This window comes from Diplotaxodon limnothrissa, linkage group LG6, assembly GCF_057381915.1.
Source record: "Diplotaxodon limnothrissa isolate DT_005_m linkage group LG6, D_limnothrissa_male_GT1.1, whole genome shotgun sequence".
NCBI classification, from domain to species: domain Eukaryota; kingdom Metazoa; phylum Chordata; class Actinopteri; order Cichliformes; family Cichlidae; genus Diplotaxodon; species Diplotaxodon limnothrissa.
In genome coordinates, this window is record NC_140601.1 from 33,937,890 (window position 1) to 33,960,362 (window position 22,473).

Sequence of the window (22,473 nt, forward strand, 5' to 3'; positions counted from 1 at the left end):
TGTGGCAAACTGCCCAACAGTACTTATATTGGAAAGGCGAGGGATAGAGAGAAAATCACTATGCGAATCCTTTGGGACTTTCCAGGATGAAAAACAGAGGCTGTGCAAGCATTGTGGGTGTAAGCAGGTATTTTACATACCTATCCTAACAGCTTATTTGTAGTTGTAGCTTGAATGCAAACAAAAAAATAATAATAATAATAAATGACATACAAAGTGCATTTTTATGAAGTAAGCATGGTTGATAAACAAAAGTTAGAATGTTGCAGCACTGGTTTGGTGCTGCTCAGGCAAAAGAGTTTACCTCAACACATTCAAGTCTTCCTCTAAGCTCAACTCTGTCATGGTTTAACAACAGGTCATTCAATATGTCTCTTTTAATATAATATAATAAAAAAAAAACACTTTAAATATAACATTTAGTTGTGCTAATAGACTTCTTGTTCTTGTGTGTATGTATTATAATTCAGATTACACGTGTTCATCGAAAAATGCATCATCGAAAAATATCACTTTACTGAGAGATGTCGCTTTCTCTTCCCTCTCTTGTTCCTTTACATCCATCAAAAAAGCCTTCGGGAAAATGTAGGCAAAAATACCACTAGTTTCTTTTTAAAATGCCAAATCTGCACATGTGTGGCAAAAAACACAAACACAGTAAACATAGCTATCTCTTATGAAGTCGCTTCTTTGTGATATGTACCGTCTTTAATACTTCTTCCCTCAAAAATGTGACTGAAGTGTGTCCTCTTCAACATTTGCCCCGTATATTACCATAACCGTCGTCCAGTGTAGTTAACTGGGGCTGTGGGCATCTATAAGACACGAACAAGTAGTGAGAAAGTACAGCATTCTACTGTATCTAATCTACTGTACAGTCATGTTATTCCAGAGTGATTTAGAGGCAAAAACGCAGTTTGTGTTTATGGCATACTTACTGTACCACCGTTCATCACTAGAGCCATCTCGGTAGGTTGGTAGACATGCCCTCTGAAGGCGATACCAGGACGCATACTTCCATGGCTACCGTGGTATGTTCCGCTTCGGAGAGCTGGCACGCACACACACAAAAGATGCATTTGGTACTAAGAATAACCAATGTGTCATCTGATTATAATTATTACATAACCTTGAAAGTCCAAGCAGCTGACTTTAAGTATAACTTTCATACTGATCATATACCTTTTTGTGATCTTTATTTGGATGAATAAACTACAGCCATGTGAAAGAGAAACTTGTCAGAGGGCTCTGCATTGTGTCAGCCACTAAGTACACCCTTACTGCTTCCATAAGAATTAAAAGGGTAAGTGGCATCCAGTTGCTGCTAATCAAATGCACTTGATTTGTTGATCACTGGTTCGTGTGGCACCAACCACATGGGTTGGTGGTTTGTTGATCTGAAGCATTCAGGTGCCACAATCTTCCCAGCAAACATCCCAGTAAATTCACCCCAAGGTAAGGCCGTGTAGTGCTTAGAGGAAAAAATAACAAACAGCTGCATCTCAGACTCTACAACACTCAGTTAACTTGCAAAATATTTAAATTCTTGACAGCACAGTTAAAAAAGACAAGAAGTATGGCTTGTTTAGAAGGGCTGTCAGAATAATATCGTTCGGACAGACAAAATTAAAGTGAAGATGTTTGGCCAAAATGCCTTTCGCCCAGTTGAAATGCTTTGGTGTGACCTTGTGAGAGGTGTGTGAGTTATTGTTGCCAAAAGTGGTTCAACCAGTAATTGAATCATGGGCTGTACTTAGTTTGTCACAGGACTGCATAGAGTCCATTGAAGATTTATTATTTATTTATTTATTTATTCTTAATGCAGTGAGATGTAGGTGGGTGCCTTTCCATAACAAAATTGCTTACTGCTCATAGCAGTAAGCAATTTAAATGAATTCAGTTCTACATTTTGACTCATTTGAATTAATTGAACACTTGTTTTGTTGCCTTCTTTGTTCTGTTCTCTTTTCATGTCATGCATTTATTTCCCACACTTGTTTTCTCAGTTCCTTCATGCCTACTGATTCTGTCTTTGTCCTTTCTGCCTCTGTTCTTTTCTACAGGCATCTCTGTTTCCTGCATGTTTCTGATTTGCAGTAACTTACAAACCTGCTCAGTACATACTGTTGCTGTTGCTCAGTGCCCTTTGTTTCACTCTGCTTTTATAGACAGATTGAGGCAGATGACTGCTCATACTCAGTCTAGTGACGTCCAAGGTTTCTTCTTGTTAGCGTTCATATTAAGTCTCCTGCAAAGACTGAACACTTTAAATTTGCTGGCGTTCTGATTTGTATAAGTTCATTTCATGCCGCACTATGTGACATGGATTTAATATACCTGGGCTGGAAATCAAGTTTGGTTTATGTAGACTCTGTGCTTAATGAAAACTGCTCTGTCACGAGCTATGACGCTTTGCTATTTGTTTCCACTACATTCCCTTAGTTGCTTTCACAAAGGCAGCTGTTGACATGCTGTATTTAAAAAAAAAGGAACTGCTGGTGTTGAGTTGATTAGTGCGTCATTTCAGCTGCATTCCTGGTTGGCTGGTTATTTAATTGAAGTAGGTCACAGCTACCGTGAAATTGTGAGATAGTTATCCTTGATTTCTAACACTGTCAGAATTTTGTCCCAGGCTATCTTTGGTTGCGAGACCATTACAACAGCCAACTTTAACATCTCTCACTGTGCAATGCAGGATCTCATGTTTTGAATTTTTTTAGTAAGTCAGACATGTTAGCAGCCCAACCTCAGTCTCTTAGCAACTTTCTGAAGTCACTACAAGTACAGTGTTGTGTCTTGATGCATGCTCAGTCATCCAGGTAAGTAAATCTCCAAAAGTTGGTTCTGTTCATCTGGACGTAGCGTTTTGTGGGAGAAACGCTTCGTCACTCATCCAAGTGACTTCTTAATTTAATTAATTTAAATTAATTTAATTTAATCTTAATTGTGCAAATTCTCATGACCATTGATCAACAGCCACTGATCAAAGCCCACTGATCAATGGCCATGAGGACCATTCACACAGAGTTGGGGAATGGCTGCAATCACAGCATTGTAAGGTGGTGACAGATGTACCCTTAGGCCCCTCCTCGATTCAGAGATGGTCTTTCCCTTTTCACGTAAATGGCCTCCTTGACTCCGCGCTCAAACCAGCGTTCCTCCCTGTCCAGGATGTGTACATCCTCATCCTTGAAAGAGTGTCCACTGGCCTGTAGGTGTAAATAGACTGCGGAGTCCTGGCCTGACGAGGTGGCTCTACCTCATCAGGCCAGGACTCTGCAGTCTATTTACACCTACAGGCCAGTGGACACTCTTTCAAGGATGAGGATGTACACATCCTGGACAGGGAGGAACGCTGGTTTGAGCGCGGAGTCAAGGAGGCCATTTACGTGAAAAGGGAAAGACCATCTCTGAATCGAGGAGGGGCCTAAGGGTACATCTGTCACCACCTTACAATGTTGTGATTGCAGCCATTCCCCAACTCTGTGTGAATGGTACTCATGGCCATTGATCAGTGGGCTTTGGTCAGTGGGCTTTGGTCAGTGGCTGTTGATCAATGGTCATGAGAATTTGCACAATTAAGATTAAGGAACTGACCTCCCAGCCCATTGTTCCTTCACTGGGCTGGTTTCAGTCATTATGCAAATGTACTGGTTATAAGATTGGGGAAACCTGCAGTCAGCTGAGACTGAAGAAGTCATTTGGATGAGTGACGAAGCGTTTCTCCCACAAAACGCTACGTCCAGATGAACAGAATCAACTTTTGGAGATACAGTGTTGTGTCTGCACTGTCTTGTGTCTGTATCGTGTATCGACTTAAAAGACATGTGCTTGATGAAGAACGGTTTGATAAACAAGCCCCTTTCCAGTGTTTTTGAAAGGCGTAGCTAATATCAAATCAAAAATGAGCATGTACTTTTTTTAAATTCTCAGTTTCAGCATGTTTTGCAAACATTGCATTCTTTCTTTCTTTCCATTGTTTAGACTGTCTGCATTCATTTTTACAGTTTCACCTGAGCAGTGGTCTGATTGGAGTATATAAAAACACCTGTATGGTTATGACTGAATCACTTCCTACTTAGCTTTTCCTCATGGAATGTGACCTCATTAGTTTAGTCCTTATGTATTATTTATAAGCCATAAAATGTGCAGATCTGCATTTTGGTTGGGTTTGTAGAGAGTAAGTGGAATCCCATGTTTTTCTCTCTTCATGAATACATTCCACATTACAGACACTGAAACAAAAAGATGACAAAACATTTCCCATTTCCCAGCAATGTAAGATCTGTGTTATCATTTTTATGGCACAATAAGATAATGCACAACTTGTTTGTGTTAAATATCTGTGCTATGTTGTATTTACTGTTTATTTAAGTGCAACAATTCAAGAAGAATCTAAGTTTTTCTTAGTCTACAGTATGTTCCATTTTTACACGTTTGAATTGTCTTTTGTTTTTTATTTGTTTCATTTATGTTAGGGGAAATAAATTAAACTCAAAACCAATAGTTTAACCTAGAGATTTAGTAATACTACTTTGAAAAGTCATTTGGTTACATGTGTAGGTGCACAGAGTTTGTCTATGGAGACCTGGATGGAGAGTAAAGACCTGCTAAACTGTGAATCATTTTTTAATAAATGTTATGACTGTGTCAGAAATTCCAGAATGATTCACTACATATACTAACCTTAATAGTGAATGATAAAACATGTAACAATAGAATGAGACTCAAACTTCTCATTTGACTGAGATTTTTTTTTAGCAAAATTCTTCTGAACTGTATTTCCCATGTGCCCCAGTGCAAAGGTACACGTATCCCACAGTGCCTCACAAGAAACTGTACAACGGAAGGTCACCATCCAGCCCTCGCATACTATCAAATACTGCATCAAAAGAAAAATGAGAGCAGTGCTGTAACTTAAACTGTCTTGAAAGGATTTGTTAGTATTGCTCAGTATATTATGTCTTAATCACAAAAATGCTTAGCAGTATTTATTTATTTTGCTGATTTTGATCTTTCATTTAAATGATGCATTAGCAATTATGCAATAAATTGGCACTTAGAAAGTCACACCATTAGTGTCCAAGAGTGTTTGCTGTTGGTGGTGTTTTTCTTTTTTCCATTTTGCGACTGAGCTCAGTTCACACTCGTCTACATAACATGACTTAATATGGAGCAGCGAATGGGAATGAGACACAAGCAGTATTTTTATTGTTGTTTGGTTCTTTTGTTTGTATGGGGTTTCTGTTGTTTTTTTTTTCATAAACTGAGAAGTGGATCATTTTTAGGTATTACACACACTCACCAGCTGCCCTTACAAACTCACGGTTTTTAAAACATAGCTTAGACTACATTATCAGTTATATAACTAAGAGAAACCTTTACCTTTTACTTTCAACCACAAATTAAATTCTCTTTTAAATTTCTCTTTCTTCTAGATCTGACTGCCTATTAAGAAGTCTAAAAGGATCACCAAATATCATCATCATGCTGGAGACTGCATGTGCCTTTCTATTCCCTTCACTCTTTGTTTATCCTGGCTTATCGAGGCTTAGCTCTTCATCTGTGCATCTCGCTTCAAATAAATATAGCGAGCAATCAAAGTGAGATGACTCATAACTGTACTGCAGTAAAAGCCTGTTGAAAAATCAGACATTTTCTGAGGTTTAATTGGATTCTTCCCATACAGTACCTAGAAATGAGCTTCCCTGTCCGTAAATAAGACTACTTGCCATTCATGGTTGGATGGTGATGTAGTTTTTTTCATGTATGATGAATGGAAAACTGGCCTGCAATTCAAAGTAGGATTAGTTCAGTTATTACTGTAAAAAAAAAGAAGGTGATTAAAAGCAGAGGATTGACAAGCAGCAAAGAAGGCAGTAGTGTGTCATGCACCATAACCATGTACCCATCAGATTTTTCATTTTCAGTCTCCGCTTGACTTGAAATATTTTGGTTAACCTTGTGTTTTCATGAACTCGTGAGAGGCTCAAAGAGTTTTAATGGGAAAAATGTAAATGTGGTTGTAAGATACCAATTTTTATATCTAATTGATATTCAGATTGATCTAACATAATTTTATTTTAATTAATATTCTTTTATAAATTATTAATAAAAGTAATTTGGAACTGTAACATTAAATGTATTCAATCAATTAAAACGATTTATTTCAATTTTATGTAACATGTCTGAGATTTTAAAAAGACAAACCACATGAATTACTTTTGTTGTTTTCTCCTTTTTCATTTCTCTTCATAAGGTTGTCACGGTCCCCATTTTTGTTGCCAGTTGCCTAGCAACAGTGGTCTCATAATTTACTGTAAAACACTCAAATGCTAAACGTATTTTGCTCTCAACCTAACATATTGAAACTATGACCTAATAAGTTCCCTTTTTTGTTAGATTAGTTATCTCTGTCACTCAGGTATAGACATGCACACACGTCACATAGGCTTACTTGCACTGTGTTCCTCCATTGAAAAGGCCTGGTTCTCTTGGAAGGATCGGTGCGAATGTGCAGGGAGCTCATCTCCGTAATGTGAAGGAGGAGACGTGTGACTGGTGTCAAAGAAGTCTTGCGTGTCGGATTGTGAAGTTTTCAGGAGACACAGGTGAGTCTCTGGGACAGCGTGGAACAGGAGCAGAAGCCATCCCTGAATAACCAGGGCGACAGCCAGTGCAGGCTCATCGAACACTTTTGCATCCTTATTCCCCCCTCCCTTCTCTCTGTTCCCCCTTCCCCTTAACGTCTGGCTGCCGTAAAGGTAAAACCCCAGCCAGGCCACCCATAGTAATGCTGATGCGAGACTGGACAGGACGAGCCAGATTGCGTTACACTTCCATTTCCGTCTTTCACTATCTCCTTCTCTGTCTTCGTCATTGCCACTTCCTCCATCTACTGCCAGCTCTCCACCACACAGCACCACCCCAAGAGAGAGACCCATGGCTATGAGAAGAAGCCCCAAAGTGTAACTGCAGGTAAGGGCAAAGTCTAAAGGTGGATATTCACAGGCTGGGTGACCCTCCCTAACTACAGTCAGCAGCACCCATTCGGCAGAGATTATCCCCTGAACCAAGGCCAAGGCCAGACCGAGTGCTGCAAGGGAGCTGCCAGATGGGCTTGCCTTTCCAGCTACCAGCCTCCTGAGCCTCACACCCTGCACCAGTAAGCTGGAAAAGCAGAGGGCAAAAAGGGGTCCCCAAAAGGCCCTTCGAACCACACAGAGCGCCTGGTTCTTCCCCACCAGGAAAGCCAGAGAGATGGTAAAAAGCCCAAGAAGTGTGCCCAGAAGCAGGAGTAGAGGCCCCAGGCTGGAGCGCTTGGCAGGATCAGAAATGGAGCGCATCTTGACTAGCAGGAGCACAGCGAGGACCACTGATGTGAGACCACCGCTGCAGGCCACAGTTTCCAGAACAACACCCCAGACTGATTCCAGGTCGCAGAGCACCCTGTATGGAGGATCCACATCCACACTACATCCCCGGGGAGGAGGTGGCGGAGGAGAGGGGTGGGATGACCCATAGCAAATGAGTGGCAGGAGGCAGATGATAATGTGGCTGAGAGCCATCTTAGAGACAGAGACAGAAAACAGTGTACTGGTGAGAAGAGACAGAGAAAGGGTTAAAAGAAAGAGACAAAGATACAAGTACAGGAAGGTTACACTGGGGTGAAAGCTCCAGAGAAGAGGGAGGCAGGGATGTGAGTGTGAAGGTAAATTTCTGCATATTAGTTCCTACTGCATCCTCACAACACCGTAGAAACAGCAGTCAATATCTGTTAACATCCAATATACCTGTTGTGTGAGATGTTTCAAACACACACAGACACATACTCGCGCATTCAATCCACACGACAGACCTGCTTTTAGCACTGGGCAATAGTTTCCATGGAAACGGGAAACAGCGTGGGCTGGCTACATTGCACACTGGGCTTTTGAGAAGTCGAGTTCAGTACCCCAAATCACAGAAAAACATAGGAGTATGCACACACACACACACACAGACTCAGTGTTTGTACTGATTACTGAGAATCACATTGGTTAAAAGGTTTCCTTAGAATGACTCCAATCACAGTATAAACCCAATCAATTCAACATTGTACAAAAAAGTTTTAACCCTCAAACTGTAAACAAGCAAAGGCAGAAATGTCCTTTTAAGGTCTGAAACTGAAATACAAGAATAAGTTAATACACATAATGAACACAAGCACAAACCAAATAAAAAAAATAAACAAAACATCATCAAAATTTCAACACAGTTTGATTTTTCTAAGAATCTCCAACTCACCTCAGATAAAGTCTTCACTTGATTTCCTATTATTGAGGGTGCAGAGGTATCATAATTTTCCACAAATCATTTTTGGCATCACTTCACTTAGTTGAAGTAATTTTGTATTCCCTGTTAATGAAATCCTTGAGGCAGCAGAAACAAGTCGGTTTCCATTTTGTCTTTCAAAATGTCGCTGTCTGTGCTCACAGCTTCCACTGTTTTAAAGTACAAAATAACACAATTTGAAAGACCAGTAAATGTCCTGCTGATGCACTGACTTGTCCAGCTGCTCCAAGAAGAATCCACAATTATGATGCATGCCTTGATACTTCACACACCCACACAGTCAAATATATCTTCTGTCTCTTTCACTCGTCTCTCTCACTCTCTGCCTCACTCTCTCGCTCCCTCTGTCGTCTTTCTATCCATTCTGTCTGCATGTCTGCGCCGCTCTCTCTCCCTGCTTCACGCTGAATCTGTGGAGGTGTCAGAGATGCAATCCCAGCTTACTTTCGTTCACCCACACACTGGGAGTATGTTGAGTATGATTTGCAGATGCACCTGTATAACTAGGAAGAAGATAGGAAATAAGTGCAGTACACAAACATCTCACAGTCAGCCCAGGATTAGTCACTAATTTGCACATTCAAGCTCCCACGTCTTCCTCTTACCACTTGTAAAAGTCTTCTGCACACCCATAGTTGTGGGAGGTATAGATTCATCTTTCATCAATAAATTATACCAAAGCTATTTTTTCAGGTGGCAAGATGTCTATTGATGGTTTGCATGTGTCAACATGATATAAAATGATGGGTGTCATGTGGTCAGTCTACACAGGTGAGCCTTGTGGCCATGTATCTATTCTAGTAGAGTGTTGCATAATCTTCTGGAAGACATGATTCAGCCAAGTCTGCTTAGACAGGATTAATCCTTTACCCTGCATGTGATGTTAGAAAGGGACACGGCATTGGGAAAGTCATAATGAGCAGCTACCATTGTCACTGAGCCAGTTTGGATTAGTGTGTGAGAAACTGGTTCTGACAGATGTATGAGCTCAGTGATAGTGAGCAGGCAGGAAAAAACAAAGCTGGTTTGTGGTACACAAATAAGTAAAGCATAGACTGTATAAAAAAGGACATAGCCATGATTTGTAAAGTTGTGAAGTCTTAATTCGAGGATTTCTGTCACGACCTTGTTGATTACATGGAAGTGAGCATAATGTGGAGTGCTAGGTCGTCTGCTAATGCTAGCAAGCTGCATCCATAGACTCAATAAACAGACCCACATACCTCCTTATTACTATTAACAAAATACTGCTCACCAGAAATGTTGCACAGACCTCCTGAGCAGACTGGTAATATAGAAAGCCATTGTCTTTGGTCAGCAGGGAGCATTAAAAATGTTCCAAGAGGCACCAAGATTCTGTGCTTGAATGAGCTGAGGGGAAGCGCCAGTTAAAGGTAATATCTCCATAACTATAATAACTTTATGCAGCTATTAAGATTTGGTAAGTTATCTGCCGAGATCAAAACTTTATTTATTTTGATACATTTCTTTATTATGCTCTAATTTAATACGGCAGTCTACGAGGATCAACTGTTTTGGAGACAGCTTCAAGTGGCCATTAGACGAGCTTAATTTTCAGTGCTGGACAACAAGTATGCACACTAGTGTCATGCTGAGTCGATCATGTCAGTGTAATCCAGATAATGAGCCCTCACATGCAGGCAAGCAGCAGCTTAAGTTTATAATTATAGATGAATAGAGTGATGATGAATTGTTTCTTCTGTGCAGCTCATTGTCATTTAATCCTGCTACTAAAATGATTAAAAGTTACTAGAATAAAATAGTAATAATGCCTGATTACCTAGGTTGGCATTACCCTAAACATTATAAATAAACGAGTTGTCCTTGAGGTACCATTAAAAAAGGTCACGTCTGTGCAGTAAACACAAAGTAACAACTTGCAGTCATTTAGTGTAGTTTAGAATGGCATTTTGATTGATGTGAAAATGCAAACAATCATCTGAATTTCAGACACATTACAGCATAACATATACAAAGCCTTTAAAGCTCAATAATTACCACAATATGCTGTATAAAGCTTGTTTAATTTTCTTTTTCTACATTTAACAGAGTGTCAAATATGAATCCAATTTTCAGGCAGTTGCTTCCTTGTATGTGCAGTCTAGTGCATGATGCCACTGGGGACGTAGATGCTTGCTACGGAGCTCCGCAAGGGACATTGGAGAAAAAAAACCAGTAAAGCTAAATTTATGCGAGATCTCGCAAAATAGGCTGCATCCTTCACAGGTCGCAGTTGAAGGACGAGACGGTGTATCCATCGTGGCCCAACGTATTCCAGAATTCATAGCGTGGCCCAGCCGGCTCCAGTATCCAACAATGCAGGCAGCTACGTAGTTTTAATATTAGTCTTTATGGGTCACAAAATAAACTTTTCAGATAATTTCATGCATGAATGTAGCTGTGTATATTTTAAGTTTGATTCTGTAAAAAGTGACAAAAACATTAGCGTTTACTGTACACTCTGTGTGGGAAGAAAACTTTCTACAGCAAAAAATTAAACTTCAAATCTGTGCAAGCACCTAGCAAGCCACCACGGGAATGTGAAATTCACAGAGAAACGCCCACTGACATGACTGTTGCAGCACCGGGCACCCACCCCACTCCTGCTAAACAGGTGAAAATAGCTTGAATAGCAACAGGACCTAGTGCCACTGAATCTTTGATTTTATTTATTTTTTGCTGTGTTTTACTTGCAGCTATTTGAAAGAGCGAGTGTAAACACAAAACATTATTTTATTTTATATGCTGGAATATGCAGAAAATAGGTTTAAATGTTAAACAAATTTCATTAAGCCAAAGACTGTTGCATATAATTAAATTTTTGCTTAATGTAATGTGCATAAAATTAAAAAAAATTAAAACTAATAAAACAATTTTTAAAAAGAGGCTTTCCATTTGATTCAATTTTATATGATGGATTATGCATAAAAAATACACTGAACAAAAATATAAACGCAACACTTTTGTTTTTGCTCCCATTCCCCATGGGATGGACGTAGAGACCTAAAATTCATTCCAGATACACAATATAACCATCCCTCCCAAACAGTGGTCACAAATCAGTCCAAATGTGTGGTAGTGGGCACATCTGCTATATTGAGATAATCCATCCCACCTCACAGGTGTGCCACATCAGGATGCTGATCTGACATCATGAGTAGTGCACAGGTGTACCTCAGACTGCCCACAACAAAAGGCCACCCTGGAATGTGCAGTTTTTTGCACTATTGGGGGTCTGGGGACCCAGAACCGGTCAGTATCTGGTGTGACCACCATTTGCCTCATGCAGTGCAACACATTGTCGCATGGAGTCTATCAGATTGTCAATTGTGGCCTGTGGAATGTTGGTCCACTCCACTTCAATGGCTGTGCGAGGTTGTTGGATATTCGTGGGAACTGGTACACGCTGTCGTATACGCCGGTCAAGCACATCCCGAACATGCTCAATGGGTGACATGTCCGATGAGTATGCTGGCCATGCAAGAACTGGGACATTCTCAGCTGCCATCTGCCCTGAACAATGTGAACCATGATTCATCCGTGAAGCGCACACCTCTCCAACGTGCCAGACGCCATCGAATGTGAGCATTTGCCCACACAAGTCTGTTACGGCGACGAGCTGGAGTCAGGTCAAGACCCCGATGAGGACGACGGGCATGCAGTTGAGCGTCCCTGAGACGGTTTCTGACAGTCTGTGCAGAAATTGTTTGGTTGTGCAAACCAATTGTTCCAGCAGCTGTCTGGGTGGCTGGTCTCAGACGATCTTGGAGGTGAACCTGCTGGATGTGGAGGTCCTGGGCTGGTGTGGTTACACGAGGTCTGCGGTTGTGAGGCCGGTTGGATGTGCTGCCATGTTCTCTGAAACGCCTGTGGAGACGGCTTATGGTTGAGAAATGAACATTCAATGCACGGGCGACAGATCTGGTTGACATTCCTGCTGTCAGCATGCCAATTGCACGCTCCCTCATTGCTTGTGGCATCTGTGGCATTTTGCTGTGAGTCAAAACTGCACATTCCAGGGTGGCCTTTTGTTGTGGGCAGTCTGAGGTACACCTGTGCACTACTCATGATGTCAGATCAGCATCCTGATGTGGCACACCTGTGAGGTGGGATGGATTATCTCAATATAGCAGATGTGCCCACTACCACACATTTGGACTGATTTGTGACCACTGTTTGGGAGGGATGGTTATATTGTGTATCTGGAATGAATTTTAGGTCTCTACGTCCATCCCATGGGGAATGGGAGCAAAAACAAAAGTGTTGCGTTTATATTTTTGTTCAGTGTAGAACTGTGCTAAAAGGTCTATCGCTTTATTACGTATTCAGGTTGTTTATCATGTTTTTTGAAAGGTAACTAAGTAACTAAGTACTTTTGAAAATAAGTAATGATTAAAGCAATGGGATTACTTTTTTTTGAGAGTTAATCAGTAATTAGTAACTAATTATCCTTTTCAAGTAACTTGACCAACACTGGTCCTGACCTCATGATAATTAAGATGACATCATGCAGTTTGAATGCAGTTTAATAAATAGATCTTTTGCCACAGACTTAAAATGTTTGACAAACCTTCACAATTTGATGTTTAGTGTTTGCATGTGTTTCCTGTTTTGTCCCTGTGAGCATTTAAGACAGAAATGGAGAAGCGCTAACAGAATTCATCAGTCCTAATCTTGTTAATCTAGGAGTGACTATTGTCACATTCCAAAAAAGAGGCATATTCCAGCTTTATACCACCTCAGGTCTCTTCTCAGTCCAGAGCCACACTGAAACCTAGTTATTATGTTTCATATAGGGGCTCCCATGGGAATGACATAATGTGTTATCTTCAGCATCCTTACAATATACGCTGTAAAATGCACATTGATTAGGCAAAATATGTTTGTCTTTAAAAATATAGTCATCTAAGAAAGTTTGTTTTTTTGTGCTGCGTCTCTCTCTCCCCTCCCGCGCACTGCGCTCTCGCCAGCCTGAGGACCGCCGTTTGGTGAGCTAAAAGCCGGAGTCCGAGCTACCTGAGCTGCAGTGAAGGATTGTGTACATAGCCCGTCCCCTTCCCGTGCCTGTGTTCCCCGGAGACCCTCTTCCTGTGCCTCCTCACCTGTATATATCCGCACCTGGTGTCTGTGTGTAAATAAATTGCGAACTTAAGTGACGGTCTGCCTCCGAGTCTCTCCTGAGCCTGACACATGGCTGGAAACCCAGATTTACATTGTAATTATTAACAATAAAACCATGGCCATCAATAGTGTAATTTGCTATCAAAACATACATGAAAAGACAGCATTGAACCTGCAAGGACTCAGTTTTTATTATACTATAATAAGGACAGAGAACTATAATATACTAATATACTATACTATATTATCACTGATGCTGTTATTATTTAGAAAACATAGAAATGATCTTTTCTTTTTTTTTTTTTTAATATTTTTATTGAGAGACAAGTGTACAGTAGTTTACAATGACAACACAATCTGTTCCCCTCACATATTTTTTAGTTTTTCTTACATGAACAGACACAATAACACACACACAGGCACATCTACACACACGCTTAAGTAAACAAACAAAACAAAACCTAATAAGAAACCCAAAACAAACACAAACCCCAAAAGGGGGGAAAAAAAAAAAAAAAGGGGGGGGGGGGGAGAAGAGACATGATATTAATCAGCTGGTAGAGCGTTTAATGACTTGCAATAGTCCACGAAGGGGCCCCAGATAGAATAAAATTCTCTGTATTTGCCCTTCGCCACAAGGCCTATCTTTTGCAATTTAAGAGATGACATCACATCTCTAAACCAAAAAGAAACTGAAGGTGGCTTTGAAGATTTCCAAAGGAGTAAGATGCAACGTCTAGCCAAAAGTGATGTAAAGGCTAATATTTTGAAGTGTGTAGGGTCGGTTAGACCAGTGTTGACTGGAAGCCCAAAAACAGCTAGAAAAGGGTCCATGCAGATTTGGGTCCCAAGAGCTTTGGAAAGAATAACTGAATACTGACTCCAGAAGCCATGGAGTCTTGGGCACAGAAAGAACATATGGCCTAGGTCACATGGGGTGGCATGACATCTCTCACACTGATCCATCACTTGTGGGTAAATCTCAGACAGACGAGACTTTGAATAGTAAACCCTGTACAACACCTTGAACTGGATGAGTTGTAACCTGGCACAGGACGTACTATAACGGACATTGGATACTGCTTTCTCCCATTGCTGATCCGAAAAAATTATTCCTAACTCCTGCTCCCAAGCCCCCCTAATTTTAGCAACGGAATGGACATTTAAATCCATAAGTTGTTTATATATTAAAGATATAATTGACTTCTTATTGGGTTTAAGGGATAAGAATTCCTCCCACGGTTGGACATTTGGGAGAAGAGGGTAGGAGGGGAAGAGAGCAGAAGTGCAATGCCGTGCCTGAAAATAACGGAATAGATTGGTAGCCGGAAGATTTGTTTCTGAACACAGGTCTAAAAAAGTTAAGAAAGTGCCATCTTTATAGAGATCCTTAAATGTATTAATACCATGACGCTTCCACTGTACATAGGTACCATCAATGAGGCCAGGAGTAAACAGATGGTTCTGCGTGATGGGCATGTGTACTGACGCAGAGATGTACTTAAAATGACTCCTGAATTGTGACCAGACCCTTAGACTAGACTGTACCACGGGATTTTGGGTGAAATGAGAAGGCTTAAGTGGTAGTGGAGAGAATAATAAAGCTTCTAAGGATGAGGAAGTGCACGACAGGCGTTCCAGTTTGCACCACAGCAGGTCTTGAGATTCAAGCCAATGGGTCAATTTGTGAACATGAGAGGACCAATAGTAAAATAAAAAGTTAGGCAAGGCAAGACCACCATCAAATGTCAGTCTCTGTAATAATGATTTCCTCACCCTGGGGTGTTTCCCTCCCCACAAAAACGATGTAACTAGCTGGTCTAACTTTTTGAAAAAAGCTTTAGGTAAAAATATAGGAATACTCTGAAACAGAAATAACAATCGAGGCAAAATGTTCATCTTTACAGCATTGATCCGACCAATTAGGGACAAAGGTAGCGATTTCCATCTCTGAAAATCTGATTGAATTTGAGTCATTAAAGGGGAGAAATTGGAAGAGTATAGAGAAGACAAAGTACGAGTCATGTTAACTCCCAAATATTTAAAGCCAGCAGGGCTAAGTCTAAAAGGAATGTCAGATTGTTTAAGTGTAAGACTTAAAGAATTTATGGGGAAACATTCACTTTTAAGAAGATTTATTTTGTAACCTGACAGAGAGCCGAACTTGTTTAGTAGCGACACAATCGATGGTATGCTAGATAAGGGATCAGAAACATATAGAAGCAGGTCATCTGCATATAAAGACAATTTTACGTCAAGGCCTGACCGGGAAATACCACGAAAATGAGGAAGGGCCTTCAAAGCTACAGATAGGGGTTCAATTACAATAGCAAAAAGTAGGGGGGACAGGGGGCAACCCTGTCTCGTCCCGCGTGACAATGAGAAGTAGCCAGAGGAAACACCATTTGTATAGACACTGGCTTGGGGTGCCCTGTACAACAGTCGAATCCATGAAATGAATCTGTCCTTGAAACCAAATCTTTGCAAGACCGCAAAGAGAAAGCTCCACTCTACACGATCAAAAGCTTTCTCAGCATCAAGTGAGATAACTACTTCTGGATTAGTGGTTGAGTGTTGGGAAAGAATGACATTCAAAAGCGTGCGGACATTAAAGAACAGCTGGCGGCCTTTAATAAAGCCATTCTGTTCATCTGAAATAATAGTAGGAAGAACCTTTTCAAGGCGAATTGCTAAAATTTTAGCCAAGACTTTAACATCAACATTCAGCAGTGAAATAGGCCTATACGAGGTGCAAGACGTAGGATCCTTACCCTTCTTTAAGAGAACAGTAATTAGTGCTTGAGACAATGTAGGGGGCAATAGACCACGTTCAAAAGATTCATTATACACTGAAAGAAGTAGTGGGGCTAACTTGTCTATAAAAGTTTTTAAAAATTCAACTGAAAACCCGTCAGGTCCTGGTGCCTTACCATTGTGCATGGTCTTGATTGCATGCACAATTTCATCCAGCCTAAGAGGGGCATCTAATTGTTCAGCTATAACAGGATCGACAGTGGGCATTGTAAGACCGTTAAAAAAAGAATCCATCTCTGAGGCGTCAGCAGCAGATTCAGATTCATATAGGGAGGAATAGTACGTCTTAAACACCTCGTTTACTTCAGAGACCGAGTTGCCTGCCGCATCTTTAATTTGGGAAATTAATCGAGACGAGGCCTGACGTTTTAACTGATGGGCCAAAAGCCTTCTGGGCTTATCACCATATTCATAATAAGTTGCACGCGCACGAAGTAAAAGACGTTCAGCATCTGCCGTAGAAAGTAAATCAAATTCAGTCTGCAAGTCAAGTCGTCTTTTATGCAAATCGGGAGTGGGACTGTCAACAACCTGTCTATGTCACAAATTTGTGTAGTCAAAGTTTGAAGTTTGGCTTTGTGGCTTTTAGTGGAATGGGCAGAGAAAGAAATTATTTGCCCACGCACATATGCCTTAAGAGATTCCCAAAGCAATGACCTCGTAACAGTATTGCTGTCGTTAAACACCATAAATTCATCAATTGCGGATTTGATAAAGGTAACAAACCCCTCATCCGAAAGCAACAAAGAGTTAAATCTCCAGGGTGAGGAAAAAGAGGACTGGGCTATGAGCTTGATGTCAACGCTAAGTGGTGCGTGATCGGAAATGACAATAGGATGATATGTAGATGACAGTACTTTTGGAATAAGGGAACCGTCCACAAAAAAATAATCAATCCGCGAAAAGGACTGATGTACCTGAGAAAAGAAAGAGTACGCTCTGGCAGTAGGGTTAGAAAACCTCCAGGGATCTACAAAACCATTCTGAAACATAAACTCAGAAATAGACTTGGACATAGAGGATTGGGTCAGGGTCCGAGGATTCGAACGATCTAAGGCAGGATCAATAACACAGTTTAGGTCACCACCCAATATCAAAAGATGAGTATCAAGGGAAGGGAGACTACTCAAAAGTGCATCTGTAAAACCTGGATTATCAAAATTTGGCGCATACACATTGACTAAGAGGACGGGTACATTGTACATGGTGCCTACAACAACCAAATACCTCCCGTTTTTGTCAGCTTTAATCTCAGAGGCTGTAAACTGTACCCTTCTGTTTATTAAGATCGCCACCCCCCTGGCTTTTGAATTAAACATTGAATGGAAAGTATGACCCACCCATGGGCACCTGAGCCTAAGATGATCCCGATCTCGCAAATGGGTCTCTTGCAAAAACATTACATCACTCTTTAAACGTTTAAGATGCGTAAATATTTTAGATCGTTTAATTGGGCTATTCATACCTTTGACATTCCAAGTTAAAAATCTAATACCACTATTGCCTAAGGACTGACCTGAAGTGCTGATCATTGCAGAAAGACAAAAGAGAAAATACTTATTTCTTCACCCCCAAAGAAAGAACAAGTGGGAAAAACACACTCACACAAACACACAACGCAAACCCACAACAACAAAAGTACAGCTTCAGAATAAAAATAATAATAACACGTCAAACACACCCACCCGCCTCCCCCCTGCACAGCAAAAGCCCCCATCCCCAAACGACGGAGACGGCAGTGCACGCTCCCACCCGGAGCAATCTGAACAAAAACGCTCCCGACTACGAAACGAACCGTGTCAAACCAAAGCTCCAACAGAGTCTTTTCTCAATAGATTAAAAGGCACAAATAAAATAAAAATAACCCAATTATATTTTACTATTAGACAGGTAAAACAAAACAAGTGTTTGGCAGAGTAACAAACTTAGCTTACCACAATGATGTTTGGATTAGGATCATACGCTATTTCAAACAGACAAACATTGTCCTGCTATATCTTTTATCTTGTGGTTATTGTCTTAATATATTCCTTGGCCTCATCTGGCGAGACGAAGTCGCGCTGCATTCCTTGATAAGTGATCCGTAGTCTTGCCGGATAGAGGATCCCAAATCGGACTCCCTGGATGCCGCGAAGCTGGCGACGGACCTCATTGAAAGCCGCACGGGCCCGCGCTGTCTTAGCGGTGTGGTCGGGGAACACAGAAATGGTCATATTATTTATCTGCACTCTCTGCAGCTCCCTGGCCTTCTGGAGAATCCTAGCACAGTCCGCGTAATAGTGCAGCCTCACAACCACAGCACGGGGACGTTCACCGGTGTTAGGTTTGGGGGCCAAAGTTCGGTGGGCTCTGTCTACAAGCGGCTCCTTCCCAAGCTGAAATGCCTCCATCAACAGCACGGACACATCTGTAGCGGACAGGACATTCTCCTCTGGCACAAATCCTCGCATTTATTCTCCAATTTGGCCAACTCCTTTGACATCGCATCAACTTTGGCTTGGAGGTGGACAATATCATCTGTACATGTGGAGAGAGACTGCTCCATCCCCGTAACCGTGCTCCTGAGGCCAGCGAATTCCTGCCGCATGGTAGTTATATCTGAGGAAAGGTCCGTTTTTAGTTGCTGTATGTCGGACCTGATAGACGTGAGATTCTGCGCAAACGCTGCCGTCAGTTCCTTTTTAAACAGTGATGAAATTTCTTCACGAAGTTCAGAGAGGAGTTCAGCCTTCGTGAATTTTTCCGTATCGACGAGCGGCGTGTCGGGTGACCCAGGCCGTGGCGAAGTTTTACCACGAGGCGGGGATGCAGTGTTAGCAGCAGGCCGCAAGTTCGGCTGAGAGGTGCTTGCGCTCTTATTAACCTTACGCGACATTGTAAACACAAAAGGCAAAAACAGTCTTGTCTCGGAACTATACAAAAAGAAAAAACCCGTCAAAATGTGCCTGGAAATGCTAGATAATAACTAGACTCTGCAGGAGCTACGCTCGGTGCGACCTACGCCATAGTCACATAAACCGGAAGTCAGAAATGATCTTTTAAGCATACTCAAAATGCACTAATGTTATACAACAGCAGCTCTGCACTGGCAGCTATAATCAAATCATCCTGCTTATCAAATGTTAACTACCTGCTTGTTAACAAGTCGATTGAAGAATTTTAAATATGTGAAGTGGAGTTAAAGTCAGGAGACTAGGAGTGTACCTGACATGGGTGGATGGTTAGTATGCAGGAGTTTAAATGGTGATACTAAAAGCTCCTCCTGAAAATACTCTTTTGTCAACACCCACTGTGTCAAATACTGGCATTACGTTAGATGTCACTGACTGTTTTAAGTGCAAACAGATACAAAGTCCTGGTGTTTTTACCTCATTTGAGTCCCAACTCCTGACTTTAAGCTGTCCCGTGGTTCTAATTATAGTCATCTATCATCCACCTAAATATAACGACTTTTTTCCTTCGGAATTTTCAGACTTCTTGACATGTTTTATCGCTCACTATGAAAGGATTCTTATACGGGGGGACTTTAATATTCATCTGTGTTGTGAGGATAAACCCCTGGTCAAAGATTTCTTAAATGTAATTGATTCCTCAAATTTCACACAATCTGTGTCTGGGCCAACATGTAAAGGCCACACCCTAGACGACGCCCCGCCACACACATTAACCTGGTAAAATACATATTTAGGCAGAATTTTGCAAATATCTATTTTTCATTTTTTAGCAGCATAGTGGTTTTTTTTTTCAAATTATTTTTAAAAGTCAAGTCAAGGCTCCAAAAGCCCAAAGGCGATATAAGGGAGGTGGCTCACAACAGTTTTTGTTTGCTACATGGATCATTTTAGTTCAGGTTGGTGTCTTTCCTTTTGTTATATTTCTTTAAGAGTTCAAAATGTAATTTTCTCTGTAGCACTTCATGGATTTCATAAGCAACACACCATAGTTGTTCACACAAAGCATAAAGGTATAAAACAATATATACGGTGTTATCTTCATTTTAGATGTCAAAAAGTATTTGTGGCTCCCAGTGTTTTCTTTTGCATGGAAACCAGGTCCAAATGGCTCTTTGGGTCTTAAAGGCTGCTGACCCCTGCCCTAGACCTTGTCTTGGGTTATGGACTGAATGTATCGGTGACTGAAAACTGTGTTTTACCTATTTTAGACCACTCAGTAATTTTAGTTGATATTTTAATCCCTAAATCTTCAGCTTCTGACAAGGGAAAATTACTCCTGAGATCATCTCGTCATATTAGCCCCGAAGCATTGCTTGGAGTTAAATTACATTTACCTGATGTGTTGGACCCCATTTTTACCCAGGAGTTATGTGTGGACACCTTGACTGCGAACATTAATATTACACTTCTTCTACTGGACTCTGTTGCACCTGTAAAGAAGTTAAAATGTCAACAAAGGAACCCTATGCCCTGGTTAAATGAGGAGCTCTTGAATTTGAGAAGAAATTGTAGAAAAGCAGAGCGTCGCTGGCAATCTTCCAGACTAGAAATATTTCTCCAGGCTTGGAAGGACTCAATGTCTTTTTTTCAATCAGCGATGTCTGCAGCGAAAGCAAATTTCTTTCTTTCAAATTTCTCAAATCTCATCATGAGTCATAAACATAACTCAAAACTCTTATTCAACACAGTGTCGCAACTTACAGAGAGTAAGTCATCTCTCTGCTGTTCTAATTTGACAGCTCATGACTTTCTTATGTTTTTCAGAGACAGGGCTGAAACACTTAGGAATCAGATTACTCCCTCCTCGAGCTGTACATTAGACTACTCAGCTGCTTTACCTGTTGGTGCTGATGAACTGTTCTCTGTCTTCAAGGTTATTTCTCTGTCTGGATTAACTAAGGTTGTAAAAGCAGCTCGATGTAAAACCTGTTCTTTGGATCCTCTACCTGCTAAATGCTTTATCATGGCTGAGATCTTACCTGTCTGGGAGCTCTCAGACTGCTGGTTTTAAAAATGATCTCTCTCCCGAGACCTGTGCAGTGAGGCATGGGGTCCCTCAGGGCTCTGTACTTGGACCATTGCTGTTTTCTATGTATCTGCTGCCTCTTGGTATTCTTTTATGTTCTTTTAATGTAACTTTTTATTGTTACGCTGATGACCTGCAGCTTTATGTTCCTCTAACCATTGAAAATTGTGCTGAAGTCTCTAAACTAGAATCTTGTCTATCTGCAGTTAAGGGCTGGTTATCAGATCATTTCTTGCTCCTAAATACTGATAAGACAGAGTTGATGGTCATCGGACCACAAACATTTCAGCACTTGTCCCAAAATTTCATCTTGAAAATTGATGACAGTGTCATAAATTGCAGGGACAAGGTAAAAAACTTGGGCATGTGGTTCGACATGGTGCTCTTCTTCGAGTCTCACGTAAAAGAGATAACAAAGACTGCCTTTTATCATTTCAGCAACATAGCCAAAATCAGACAAGTTTTGTCAAGCGACACCGCAGAGGTTCTTGTCCATGCATTTGTGTCTTCACGGATTGATCATTGTAATGTTCTTCTTTCTGGGCTACCAAAGAAAAGTTTAAGAGGTCTACAGATGTAAACAAGCAAGGATATAAACTTATACAAAAATAACAATTTTGAATGTAGCAGATGGAAGGCACTATATCCCATACCATGAATTTATTTTGACACTTCTCACTCTGTGATAGGTGTCAATGTGAAAATATACCCCTATTAATTTAATTTTAATGAAAAAATGTATGCCTCACTCAAATGATTATGCTCTTCTAATTATTTTTCTCTATTTTGCTCATTTAACAAACAATATTTTGCATTGTTTGCATATTCAAAAACTTACATTTTGATCTAGACATATCCTTGCTTGTTTACTTCAGTAACAATTTTATTGACTTAAAACCCATTGCAAATGTCAGTGGTAGAGTCAAGAAATTTTGCACTTCAGTGATAAATGCCTTTATGTTTATTTTATATTAATATTTGAATTTTATTTCTAGATCATCATTACATCTAACAAGCAGCAAGTCAGTTACTTCGGTAAAGGTTTTTAATATAAACAGATAAATCAAGACATATCACATGATTGTTGTAGGTAAAAACTATAAAAAAGGTAAAAATGTGAATTTATTTATTAATGTAAATGTGAAAATATAGTTCCAGTGTTTGTAAAAAAAAATGGAACAATGTCGCAAACAATGACTAATG

General features: G+C 40.6%; 1 protein-coding gene across 1 annotated transcript; it reads right to left on the reverse strand.

Annotated features, from left to right (window-relative positions):
* Positions 1-770: 770 nt before the first annotated feature.
* gprc5bb (G protein-coupled receptor, class C, group 5, member Bb) lies at positions 771-8,343 on the reverse strand. The gene is made up of 4 exons (XM_085356251.1): positions 8,287-8,343; positions 6,458-7,568; positions 939-1,051; positions 771-815 (listed from the first exon to the last, which is right to left on the reverse strand). The coding sequence occupies exons 2-4, from the start codon at positions 7,566-7,568 to the stop codon at positions 771-773; spliced, it is 1,269 nt and encodes a 422-aa protein (XP_085212377.1). The 5' UTR covers positions 8,287-8,343.
* Positions 8,344-22,473: the final 14,130 nt, after the last annotated feature.

Bases quoted from the DNA above. Each gene is read 5' to 3' on its own strand.
- gprc5bb (XM_085356251.1), bottom strand. From the start codon at position 7,568: ATGGCTCTCAGCCACATTATCATCTGCCTCCTGCCACTCATTTGCTAT. The intron at 1,052-6,457 runs GTAAGCCTATGT...TGTGCGTGCCAG, and splicing joins AATGGAGGAACACAGTGCAA to CTCTCCGAAGCGGAACATAC. The intron at 816-938 runs GTAAGTATGCCA...CGTGTCTTATAG, and splicing joins TAGTGATGAACGGTGGTACA to ATGCCCACAGCCCCAGTTAA.